At 42.5% G+C, this 13,688-nt stretch overlaps 1 protein-coding gene across 2 annotated transcripts in view; it reads right to left on the bottom strand.

Annotated features, from left to right (window-relative positions):
- Positions 1-13,688, bottom strand: part of rspo2 (R-spondin 2) — a 58,198-nt gene that overhangs the window by 12,870 nt on the left and 31,640 nt on the right. For both annotated transcript variants that reach the window (XM_038712090.1, XM_038712089.1), the window contains 2 exons: positions 13,478-13,621; positions 13,015-13,203 (listed from right to left, as the gene is read on the bottom strand). In XM_038712090.1, the coding sequence (XP_038568018.1) occupies positions 13,015-13,203; positions 13,478-13,621 (333 nt within the window). The remainder of the gene's footprint in view (positions 1-13,014; positions 13,204-13,477; positions 13,622-13,688) is intronic.

Consider the following 13,688-nt stretch of genomic DNA (forward strand, 5'->3'; position numbering starts at 1 on the left):
TATTAGATTTCTCCATATGTGCATGTCCATATATGGGCTGTAGTAAGAGCATTTAAAGAGTTTGTGAGGGTGATGTCTTGTTTTCTTTGCATGTCTGCTCTAATGTAAGCTGCAGACAATAGCATGACATGCTTACATGCTTACTGCCTAGTAAGCATGACTTCCAAGGCCAAGAAGCAAGTCATAAACTAACAACATTAGTGTGTTGGGTTCCAGGTAAAAAAAAAAAGACTCATTCACAACCAGCACATCTACTGTGTAGTATCGCTGTTCTGTGTGGAAGCCAGTCCTGGAGGCTATCAGAGTTTAGAGTAATGTTAGCAGCTCTACCCTGCTCTATGTTGGATGAGCGACCCCATCCAAACTCATTACCCGAGATAGCATTACATCTGCCAAACATCGGATAGTCCTAATCCTAAATGCATTTTGTGTTGTAATGTAAAAATGAAAACATGCTGTTTGAAAGGTATAAGCTAAGCTGTCGAATGGTTATGTTAGAATGCAATAAAAATCTGACCTTACACTTTTCCTTATTATCCATAAAATACTAGGACTAACTACCTTTAAAAGGACAATGCTTTTCTTTATTTCCATGTCTTCTACCTGGCTCATCAAGTGGTGAGGATTCTGACTTAAAATATTACCTATGCTACACAATTAAGCTAACCTTAGCTCAGTTAGCTACAGCTAATAAAATCCGCCAGCGACAGTTGTAATTTCAGCCAGAAAAATCGACTTTTGCTGGCTCAAAACGAGAAGACTGCTTTTGTCTACCGCTTTCTAAAATCAAGAACCCATTGTTTCAAAAGTTTAAAAGAATCTTGATGGTAAATCTGCCGCTGCTATCGCCCTATACTACATATATGTGTCATGCGAGAACACAACAAGCTTGACAGGCACAGCAACAGTAACTAAAGGGGGCACGGTGTTATGGCTATTTTAAGACAGAACAAGGTGACCATGTGTGATCCACACAGTCGCCATCTCCACCATGCATGCATACAACAATGTGTGTTCGTGCACGAGTGTTGGTTAGTACTGTATAGGCGTTCATGTGTGTGCACCAACTTCTATTTTTTCTAATTCCACCTGGTCTGCATCCTCCTTGTCTCTGTGGGTCTGTAAGGGAATGGGGGAGGATATAGGAGGAAATTGTCCAGCATGATTCCCTCTTTATATCTCATTTCTGCACAAGTCCCTTTATCCCCCCTTCTCTGTACTGGGAAACCCCAGGAGGAAATCCCTCACATGTTTGGACATGGAGCACAACTGTCCTAAAACAGGACCAGACCCTAACAAGCAGGGAGCCAAGCTAAATCAGACGGGCTTAGACAATAAAACAGAGACAGGGGGCCATCAGGATCATGCTGCAATCCCCGTGCAATGGCCAGTGATGAGGGAATCAAGTCTGGCTGGCGCTTTTTGTTTTCTTTGATTGTTCTACTAACTCTTGAAGGGCACTGCTGTTCAGTCTCCTCTGATGATCCAACAGACTGCACATATTGTTTGATAAAAATAGTTCGTTAGTCCACAGTGAAAGGGGGCTGCGGGTGGGGGTCTGTGTTTGATGTGTTCGCAGAGCTCCTGTTGCGCATGGAGAGAGGTAAAGCCAATTCAGGAAGGACTTGATCCTCTCTAAGGCCTGTGTTGCATCAAACACTTGTCAAACACCAGGCAGACAGACAGCTGAGTGGCTCTGACAGATCTGATCACAGACACAGGCAATAAGAGTCACCGCCACTCTATCCAGGCACTGCACTGCCCCTCTTGTCAATAATCTCCCCTCAACTCACTAAAACACAGGGCTTTGAGGCATATGGCAGACATTTTCTTGTTGTTTTTATCTGTGTATGATTACAGTGCAATTTCAATGGTCATTTCAGGGTCTCACCTCGCCGAGGAGAGGTTTGTGTACTCCATAAGGCAGCAGCATCTGCCAGAGATGCGGCCGGGGGAAGGAGAAAGAAATCAAATGAGACTTAAGCTCCCACTAATCCAAAAGAAATGTCTCAAGGCCTGTCGGGATCATGGTCCTGAACCTTGCCACCCAGCGGGAAAGAGCATTTATGTTTGAAGGGATTCGATATGGTACCTGGAAAAGGTTGAGTTTCATTACACTGACTAAATCATGTCTTGAGATTTTCCTTGAAGAGCCATCATGTTATGCCCTCTGCAAAGGCTGTGAATACCACTAAATGAACAACTACAGACATGGGTAAAAGACCTGCTGAATGTGAGTGTCCCAGATTAGGAAGGGGTTACCTGCCCAAGAAAATGTTATTATTCGCTCATGTTGGTTATTTTATAGTATATGACTATATAATGTGAAAAAACTGCATATTTTAAATGCAATTTATTGTAGTTTATGTTGACATATTGTTCCATACATTTCTATTCTTTACATTTTAAAAATCAATTTAAATATTTTCAACAAATTGGTCAGTTAATTTACTAACATTTGGCTGCAACAACCAAAGCATCTGGGTGGGGAACAGGGAGTGCATGGCAGGCTGTGTGTCCAGCATGTGTGCTTGAGAGCAGTGCAATGAAGGGGAGAAAGGTTGTTTTTTTTTGTATAAAATAGTATTGTAGTAGTGTAACATTTTTCACAAAGTGTTGTGTCGTACAGTCTCAGTTTGCATAGAATAGTGTAATGGTTTTGAAACTATAATATCTTAAGGAAACAATAAACGGGCCATTAAGTTTTAGGAATTTAAACATGTTATCTATTTAAAGCATTTTGTTTTAACGTTTTGTTGTAACACACCACAAAAAGAACTCCCTACCTCCATCATCCGTCCCAAACAAAGAAAAGTTGAATCTCACTCAATTGTCCCTTACAGTCAAGATGGCCTTTATTCATCTCGTATCATGCATAACTTTAGTGGATCATAACAACGTGCACAGGATTAATTTGCAGATCCTCCAGTTCAAGTTGAGACCAAAGTTTTCTATGGATGTCAGTTTTTCAGCCACCATGTGGCCTGCAACAGACTGTGTGAGCCTTCTTTTTAGTCCAGCCAATTGCCCGAAATGCCTTTTCCTATGTTATAACGCACATCATAAAATGCTGAATGCTGCTAAAAAGACAAAAGTCTACGCTTTACGATAGGCCCAGTCAATAAAAAAGGTTTTTAAAAAATTGTCTGCCATTTTGTTATTTAGCCTACTTTTTTCAATGAAAATCATGAAGAAGCAAAGACCATGTTTTTTTTTAAAGAACACGTATTATTGTCGTTTCTACTTTAAAGCTGCTACAGTTATTGTTTTTATATTAGCAACGGGTCTGAAGTTCAATGTGGAAAGTGTTGGTCAGAGCATTTTAGTGTCTTCAAACTTACTTTGGTTTTGGTTTTACATTTTCAACTGCATCAGGCAGTATCAGAAATAAAGCTCTAATAAATCCATTGAATGCTACCTGTGTAGCACCGAACGAAAGAAAAAAAGTTAGCGACTAGTTTAGGTATTTTCTTCAGAGGTTCTTTTGCAAAGCTGAATGTCTATGAATTGTCATCAAATTAACACTAAACGAATGCTCATGTTGCTTCATGTCCGCTGGATGTGTAAATAGGCATCTCTTTGCTAACAAGGTAGCCAAATCAACTTTAGAAGGTAATAATGTGTTTAAATTCAAGTAGGGCTGGACAATAAAACAATAATGATAATTATCGCAATATAATTTTCCTCAATAGCAATATAATAAATGTTCATTATATCGGCTTTAATTCATTTGAATCACAAACAAATTAGCACCTAATTTTTCTATTAAAATATTTATTTTGTTGAAAAAAATATTAACTGATCATATTTGTTGAAAAAGATAATAGTTTTAAATGTTCTAACTCAGACTTCTGAAGTGATCCACTGTTTGGCATCAAGTGTTTGTCACATTCTGACCATAAAGAAAAGTTTAACCACGTAATTAACCATCTGGTTTCTTCAATTTTCCCTCAGGAGCAAAAATCAGCCTTTAAACTTGAAAGAAATAATGATTTGACATATATCAAATATATATAATTATCGTGATATATCATTTTATCGTGATAACATTTTTGGCCATATCGCCCAGCCCTAAATTCAAGGTGTATAACTTGTTCATAGTTACTGGCTGCAGACTAGGGTCTTATCTTTCAACTCGAAAAATAAGCAGTTAGAAATTGCAGACAGGCTTGTGTCTTAACTAATTGGTGCTTGTGTTTTACGTAGTGAGAAAATGTGTTAAGGTCAATAACTTGTTCTAGTAGTTGCTCCATTAAGCTGAAACTGTGACATCACCTTAGTGTTTTGCTTTTTTGTGTGGATGGGAGTGTAGTGCTCTTCAACCTTGGTAAGTTGGCCCTGGCCTCTACTTACCACTATAATGGCTCTGCTTTTAGTCTGCACCCCCCCTGTATTTGTCACTGTTAGTTCACATACACACAGAAAAACCCAGACATACAGACGTACATGCAGCCAAAGGCCGGCAGGCCTATACTTGCTGCTTTGTTGTGTCTGCATGTCTGTACACTGGGTCCACGCTCATGGACATGAGTGGGTCAGAAACCACTGCCTCTCTCTTAATCCCCAACTGTAATAAAAAGCTGTAATGTCTCTATAAAGACACCCGCTAGAGATGGAGAAAGAGAGGGTTGGAAAGAAGAGGAGAGGAGAGGGGATTCTGGTGGCTGAGCCAGTGCAACTGTGCACCAGATGTTTTCAGGTTCCCCCGTTCAGCTCCTCGCCTTCCTTCTTTTCTCCTCCAGCCAGACCACTGGAGAGGGAGGACTCTAGTGCATGCAGCACTGCCTTGAACAATGTGCGCCATGCGAACACATCCTCCTCTGTTGCATGCATGTTGTTCCTCAGACAGCCCCGCACTGTGATATGTGATACACGAGTGAGAGAGTGTCATTCGAGTGCAAGACAGGAAAAGAGAATATAAACAGGGACGAGGAAAAGAGCAGATAATGTGGTGACTTGTTCTGCCTGTGAGGTCTGTTTTATTGTTTGTCGGTGTCTATTACGTGTGTCTCACACTTTGGCTGAGTGAATGTGTGTGTGTGTAAGTGTGCGTGTGTGGATGCATCCTCATCTGCCTGGTGTGGTGTAGATGTGGAGATGAAAGTCATTGCGGCCCAGAGGAGAGCTGGCAGCAGTGCCGGACTGGAGGTCTGGCAGACAGAGAGAGGAGGTGCAAGGATGCAGCACGATCAAACTCTGACCAGTTCGGGTTATCTAAATATGAGGTGAGAAACCCAGACACAGGAGCCTACTTCATTATATAGGCACTTTTTTTGACTGGACTGAAGCAGAAAACAGATGATATGTTGCCTGTATTTGATATTTGATATTTCAACTTTCCAAAAACTTCCAACAAAGAAAAAATTCAATGTTGTCTAGAATTTTACGCCTGTCAATGTGGAAGAGCCTCTAAAACTACATTTATACCATCTTAGCACACTCCAAACCCACACTAACTACAATTTTTAAAGCAGGGTGAGGAAGTTTCATTAGAGGTTTAACAGATTGCCACCCCTGAAGTTGTTGTGTAAAATCCTTTAACACTCACTCTATGGATATCTCTGGTCAGCCTTCTGATATAAAAGAAGGAAATAGTCACCAACTGTGAGGCAAACCTCCATCATATCGAGGACATCTCTGGCTGGTAGTCGTCAGATATTTTGTAAAAGAGCCCCATTTATGACTCAAACCCTACGTCAAAGATCTCATCACAAGCTGTTGCCATCCATCCCTGTAAAGACACAGACCCTATCTTGACTGCTGTAAAAAAAAAAACATCACAGAGTGTAACAGCACAAAAGAACGTTCACTGAAGGTGTGCTTTATGGCCCTGATCGTGTCATGGGCAATATCAGCCCATATACTGCTCAGCGGGGGGAAATAGCTTCCATTTGTGAGGCATTAGAACATGAAAACATTCCACTTCTGTACAGTATCTCCCCCTCCTCCTCCTCCCTCTATCCCCCTCCAGTTTACTGCCACTTTGTTTGTTTGTGTACGTCTGTTTTTGATGGTGCTGTTGATGTCGGCCCATATGCCTCATTTCCTCTGCCAGAAGACAGCAACAGAAGCCTCACAACCAAAGCAGTTTACCTCCTCTTTGACAAAGTCACACTGAACAAGCTTACAAATGATCCGTTTATGTCTTGATTTCATAAAACCCTACAGATTGTTGTCATGGCTGTCAAATGCACATCTATTCAACATCAAAATGTATTCTAGAAAGATATCTACATCCGCTAGCTTGGATTTGGTGGAATAGCATTACCACCAATGCACACGTCATTATAAAGTGAGTCAAACAAATAAGAGGACTTTTGTATCTAATGTGCGTACATAAGTCTACAAAGTTAAAGTAAAGTAGTTCAGCAAAACCACAGCTGAACTGGGCCAAAGAGTGTGAAAAAAAACCTTCAATCACACCCCTCCTCTTTCTTCCTGCTTGGAAAAGACCAGATGACAATAATGTGGAGTATGGAGCCCCATGCAGTGAGCGCTACTGACCCCTCCTCTTCCACCTCCCTCCTTCCATCCCTCCACCCCCTAGTCTTTGAAAGGCCTCCACATGTTTATGGCTCATGCCTGTGGCATGACGATGGATTCTCCATATAAAAGCTAGCAGGATCATGGGGTGTTTCAAATATTGCTCTCTGAAGACAGTTGCTGACAAAATGACAGCAGCCATATTTATTTTGGTCAGAGAGCAGGGGCACTTAGTGGGAAGTTAATCAGAGACACCCCCCACCCCTGCTGGAAGCCCTGTACCCAAGGCAGGGAAGTCTCAGAGACTACTAGTAATGACTTTCTCCTCCGATGGAAGATTTTACACCACTAAACTGCACGAGAGGCAGAAAAATAAAGAGTTTGGTTTGAGAACATCAGCATAAAGCAAGTGTTGATTGCCTGTCCAGACATGAGCCCAGATAATGAATTTGTATCTGGTTAGGAGGAGATATGAGACATAAGTGGAGACGGTGGGGGAGGGAGATAATCTATGTGAGTGATTTGCAAATATGGGATAGCTGAAACAGAACTTGTGTTAATTTGTGACTGTGACCGCAGCGGTGACCATAACTGCCACTGGCATTGGGATGCTGGAGACCTGGCCAAGTCAATGACAGGTTGATGTGTCTTTCCTTTTCACCCATACTCTTATTCACTACAGCACAACAAAGCTTCCAAAATACTCTGTCATCTCAGCTTTACAGTTTCACAGTTGCAACATGAGGATATCATCGTTATGTTTCTGTTTGCAACATATGGGGTCAGAAGCACTCACTGCATGGGGCTCCATACTCCAACATGAGTTTTTTTATCATAACAACCAGATTTTGGCAGCATTTAATTAAATTAATGAATGATGCAAGCTTGTGCGATAGGTGGGTGGGTGGCTGGGGGTCCCAGTAAGACACCAATCCGGGCCCTGTGTCTGGAGCCAGGCCATCCATGCTGTCCAAAGGAGGCAGGGTCCTTCTGAGGCCTTCTCACCAGCTACTGTGTCAGCCCCTATGGAGCGGCCTTATTAAATGAAGATTAAGCCGTGGCTCCCCCAGTCACAACAGACTGTGGTGCGAGGCACACATAATCACTATGACAGGGCGGCTGCCAATTAGTGCTCTCCTTCTGTCCTGGGAAAACACTCCTCACTCCACTCCTGCTGGCGGGAAGAACTGATCCGGATTGTCCGTGATATTACCCAGGCCAGAGATCGCAGTTAATCACCACCCATCATTCTACTGTGGCAGAAATCAGAGGGGGACTTGTCATCTGTGCACCACCTCCCCCTTCCAAAAGTCCTGACTTTCCATTGAGCACACAAGGGGAACATTAATTGGAATAATGAGATAAGTACATGAAAGAACAGAAGTGCAAACCTCTGTTTTAAAGTGCTTTGGGTAGGGTTCAGAGTGGTGGCTCAAGCTGCCGTTTGTCCGAACATGCTCAATCAATTAGCCTGAAGAAAGCGTGCGTCTGTTTTAGAAAAAAACTGGCCTGATGGTAGATGGCTACATCTGACAAAAACACATCCAGAAATGTGTTTGGATGCTGGGTTTCCAAGCCAAACACAGGCCAGATTCAGATGTGATCATGCTGAGTGCGTAACTAAAATGCTCAGAAGTGAATGGCATCTTTTGCCAGAGCTTAAACCTCTTGGCTCAGCGAGTATAAACACCAAAATTGTGTGTCACACACTCATACGCATGCACGCGCATTAACTGCTTGCTCGTATGCAAAGACTGCCAGAAACCGGAATTGTTTGGTGTCTCGAGCGGCTGGTGCTACAGACAAGGCGGTTGAGCTTCCTCCAGAGCGGATTTGAGGCAGTCACTGTTGCTCTGTACATCGTTTTACAGGAGCAGAGACTTTGGAGCAGATGGTTCGCAGACGGTGACAACCAGGAGGGCCAGAGCACTGTGGATTCACCGCACTACCAGACTGGCTTCAGACAGAACCTGGCGTATGTCCCACCAGTCAACCAAATCTTCATGGGGTCTGGTCGATCCAGGGCGGATCTGGGTTTACTTTTGTCCCCTGCACCAGACTGTAGGTGCTCGTGGGGTAAATTAAACAAGTGCCGCCTCTCTGTCACGTCTAATGACCTTAAATACAGACAAAGACTTTGCAGGGCCTTTAGATGTCACACTACGGAGGAGTGATGAGGTGGGAAAATGATCTATGTGGGTTTATCCTCTTCTACACCTCAGCCACAGAACGTGTAACAAAACGTGTTTTTCCAAGGTTTCAAATTGATGGCAGAGGGAATAGACTGGGCATCATCATGGCTGCAAGAGGTAGTTATCACAGTTACAATATAAACACAAACTGCACACAGAAGTTATGACAGACAGTATTAGTGGTGGCTGGATCCAAACACTCAGATGAATGATGGGATGGAGGGCTTGGCCTCGGCCGAGCCCTACAGCAGAAAGGGTTTCTCTGGTTACACACACAGGAGATCAATACTCCCACAAAGGCCTGTAGCTCTCCAAGCACAGGTACATAATCCAATGGCCAAATATAATCATTATACGTTCCATCTTTCTCTGCCTCTTTTTCTTTCCATGAGGTCAGCAGAGTGACTGTGAGTGTTCATGGTGTAGTAGAGGCAGTCGTAGCAGCACTTAGATTGTAAACTGTATTGTTCTGGAAAACCAGATCTTAAACATGTTTCTGTTTTCAGTTCCAAATCTTGCTACGCTATAAATCTTTACTGTTCCATAACTTCATATTGTAAAACTTCTGTTCTTGTTTGGGTTAACTTTGCGCTTGACTGCCTCCTACAATACAAATGCCCCTTAAATGAATCTACTTTTACTAACAAATCATGCAAGCAGAGCTGCGCAAATGTCACTCTGGCCTGCCACCATAAAGACTTTTGTGCCACCTGAAAATCCTAAAACCGATTTGGAAAAACTGTCGAAAATTAGCCCAGGTTGCAATGGTGTGTTTGTGTTGGACTTTACTCCGTCTTAAATCTCAAATCAGGGATTACATTAAGAGTTTCAAGAGGTTTAACATTTTAAGTTGTTTACACAACATCTAATGTCACTGACAGGGCAGAAGCAGCTGTTGTTCAAAGATTATAGTACAGTGGGTGGGTGAGAGAAAGCAAGGAAAATACACAGATGGACTGATAGGCAACGCAGGGCTTAATAAAAAATAAGGAAGAGGAATCGAACTTGTCACATGCGTTTATAAATCAAGTGAATCTGATGACAGGCGTTGCTGGGAAATCTCTGTAGGGATTTTCTTTATGGCATCAAATTGGAACAGCCGGGGGCTGCAGTGTTATCACTCTCCTTACCTTTCCCCTCCTCCCCTCCCATTAGCTCACAAGACAGAGAGACAGGGGAGCCCAGTCTGTCAATGCTGATACAGCCGGAGCAGCTATTAATAAAGTCTCTTTATTGTTTATAGCCTGTTCGAAGCACCACTCCAGGGATCCACAGGGTAGAAGAGCATTTTACCGTCTCAAGGGTACAATGCAAATGCCTGCCATACGCGCTAGTCAAGCAGCCACGAGAGACACGAGACGAGACTTCCTCATTCCTCTAGAGATTGTCTAGAACATTTTCCATTGAAGCAAAATATGAAAATTATGCATGGAAATTAAACAGCTGGGTGACAATGGTAGAATTTGACAAAGATTTTCATGAGCATTGCTCATAAGGTTTTGCAATCACTTGATGTTTTCGGAAGTAATGTGATTAATAGCAATGGGAACACTTTCACCAAATAATAAACAATGGTGCAGTTGTTTAATCTCATTGCCAAAGACAAGCAAGCAGGTCAAACTATTCAATGTGGCTTTAGATGCTTTGAAATAGTTTTTTTTAAATATCTGTCCACTACAGCCTTACTGCATGCTCATACATGCAGATGTCCATTTTAGTTTAAGCGCCGCTATAGTCCCTAGAGAACAGTACCTAAATATTCCGTGCATCCCAGCTGGTGGAGAATTCACATTTTATTATTGCCAAACTTCAAAAGTTTGCCTAAAATTTGCTTGGAAATAGCGCTTGTGACATTGTACCACCACATATTCTGCCTGTCCATGAGCTCCACACAATCTTTCGCCGCCATTTTCAGGATAGGGTGTTTTATCAGGACACCGCTGTTCTGACAAACACCGGCTGAGAACAGCAAATGAATCCCAGCAGTGCAAATGATATACAGTGTTTACACTGATCAGCATCTTGTACGGAACACATCAGACACGGTTTACACAACTCGTCATGTTTGCTGTGAAAATGCCTCTCCTCTTGACATTATCTGGGCTTTACTTTCTTGTGTGTGTTTTACAGAGGGATTAGATTCTTGCCGACACAGAGGTAAAACAAGAAGATCATCCATGTTGTTCTTGTGCGCCTTGGCCAAGCTGGGAGACGACATCCAGTGTAATTCAAATACGTATATATGTAAAAATGCAAGCCAGGGTGATCAGATAAGCATTTCCATAAATAGTGTATACCTGCAGTCCATGCTGCTTATTTCCTGTCTCTGTTTAATCCACAGCATCTTTACGGCCTGCAGTTATATAATCCTATGCTTATCCTAAACATTGGTGTCTGGTGTCCGGTGAAAAGAGCTGATAAAAATGTTCATTTTTAGACTGTCTTAAGTTCCCAGTGATCATCATAACGACTTCTTATATTTTCTTCTGAATATAAAATCAATATGTTGAGGTTACAGAATTCTCGATTTCATTTAGAGATAACATTTACCATACTGCATTGCAAAGCCTGGTAATTTTAAGTAGTACGAGGGACCTATAGTTTGCAAAGTCCTTGAAATTTGTATTTATTTAAAAGGTCACCTACCAAGGTATTTCACGATGAACTTTTGCAGCCACTTCTTGAACCTCCACTTCCTGATCACCTGCATTTCAGAGGGAGGCCTCTTGTCCCATTGGACTGTAGTTTATAATTATTATTTACTCAAGGGAAGTGATTATTTTATAATGTCAGTCAGTTGAGCTCTCATGAGACGGCACTGGATCTCCTCCTGTTTGACTTCAGCGGCTTACATTTTTACATTGTATTTATTTGAACTAAGGAGTGTTGCATTTCACTGGCTTTTGCCAAGTGGGGATTTTTCACTAGCGGTCGAGCAGTGGGGAATTAACAACACATGCCTAAGTCTGAAATGTACCTTTATTAAACGGGCCGCAGCAGCACTTCACAAGATGCACACACAGTGACACTTTTACAGACAGCTTTTAACCGCAATGCTCAGGCCACTGATCTTCCACAGAGATGTAACTCAGTCACTGGATAAGGAACTGTACTGGGAGGTTTGCCGTGGCCACATCACCAGGGAACAGTAGCTTTAAGTAAGATGGACATGGGGAGTCTGCTGCCGGTCTCTAAAGGACTGAAGAAGAAGGGTCCTGCTATGCACTCAATTTAGACTTCACAACAACCTCCCATCAGAGACATCATTCTTAAGATAATTAACATCAGTAACCATGTGCAACAATGCCAAATTTTAATTAAGGAAGGTCATAAAGTTTCTTGGAAAAGGTCAAGCAGGCACGGCAAAGTCACAAAAAGGTGAGAGGGGGTTGGGGAGAATTTCCCTTAGAAACAGGAGGGCTTTAGTAGCTAAATGCGCCATGGAATCACAGTTTCCAACCCAGAGAGCAGCAACAGCCATGGCAGTGCTGAAATATGAGAAACTATCAGGGTTTATTTCAAGTTTATTTACTCTTTCACCACTTCACTAAATGATCGTCCAATTTAACACACCAGGCCAAAAATGGAGAAAAATCCTCGAGGATAGAATATTTTCCTCTTCCTGTTAAACAAGGTTTTTCTTTTTTTTTGACAGCCTGAATGATATCTGCCACTGTAATTGCTTCCTTATTTGGTGAATTAAATATTTACACTTGGCCTATCCTAATCCAAAGTTTATGAGAGACGTAAAAGTACATTAAGGGAAAGACTTCTGAGGCCATCACCCCAAATGGCGTGTTTGTACTGTCTGAGAGAAATAGTTTACTTTTTGAAAAAAATATTTCCCTTAGCTATATTCACACACACAAAGAAATTCCAGATTTGACTTCTCATTTAATGGTCTGACATCCTGTGTGCACCACAAATATCTCTCAAGCTGACTGGAGGAAACAGAGACAGCCATTGAGGAAAACTGCAGTTCGTACTTTGAAGAATTCCACTGAGGAGAGGAAGGGGGTTGGAGGGTGTGTATACCTCAGAAAAAGAGCTCTGGCTGAAATGAGGCCGTCATGGAAAAAACAACCAATATTTCATGCACGGATACGACACTGTGCACCTCAAAAATGCAGACGGTGAAAAAGCAAGGCTGAACGCAAGGTACAAGGGTTGCGTGAAACAGGTGGAATGCTGAGAGTGGGAAAGAGTTCTGCTATGGGATAACCGGGCTGCTTTCTTTGATATTCACCAGTGTAAATTTTAAAGTGAACATGGATGGAATTGGGACTGACTGAATATCTCTATACACACACATCAACATATGGCTGTATAACATCCTTACCTCTCCTGCAGTGCCTCATGGCCATTTTGCACATCCTGGACTCAGCGATGGTGGGACAGGGTATTGTGTCCTTGGGTGGTTTCTTTACAATGTGCCGTGTCCGGGTCTCCAGACCCCACTTATAGCCACAGGTTTTGTTTCTCCTGGTGCAGGCTCCCCATTCACTCCACTGGCCCACCTCACAGCCCTCTGCAGAGACACACAGAAACAGTGATGTGCAGTGAAACCACAGCGGAGTGAAATTTAGAGGCAACTCTAAGACCCCAGGTCAAGCTTTAATACAGTGTGAAGGAGCTTTACTGGGAACCTCTGTGTGTGGTCCCAGTTGGACTGCTTGTTTTTCAACCCAAAATAAGAAGGCCACATTATAAAATAATGTTAACAGCTAAAGAAAGTTGCAAAAGACAAGATTGTTTACGCTCTTAAAACTTGATTTATGTTTTGTACATGTTGTTTCACGTACCTCCACACTCCATGGTGTCCTCCAGCGGGGCAAAGCCCTCTGGGCACTTATCATAGCAGCGCCCTTTGTGTAGGTAAAAACCTGACTTACACTTGGTGCAGAAGTCTTTGCTGAAGCAGGACTCACAGTTCTCTATCCTGCACCCTGGAGGAAGAAGGAGAGAAAGCGGAGAGTCATCAGGGTCTGAGCAACCCTCTCATCTGGAGTTGAT

The sequence above is a fragment of the Micropterus salmoides genome, unplaced genomic scaffold (genome assembly GCF_014851395.1).
Source record: "Micropterus salmoides isolate LMB-PRFRI ecotype aquatic unplaced genomic scaffold, ASM1485139v1 Ms_hic_scaffold_11, whole genome shotgun sequence".
Lineage (NCBI taxonomy): Eukaryota > Metazoa > Chordata > Actinopteri > Centrarchiformes > Centrarchidae > Micropterus > Micropterus salmoides.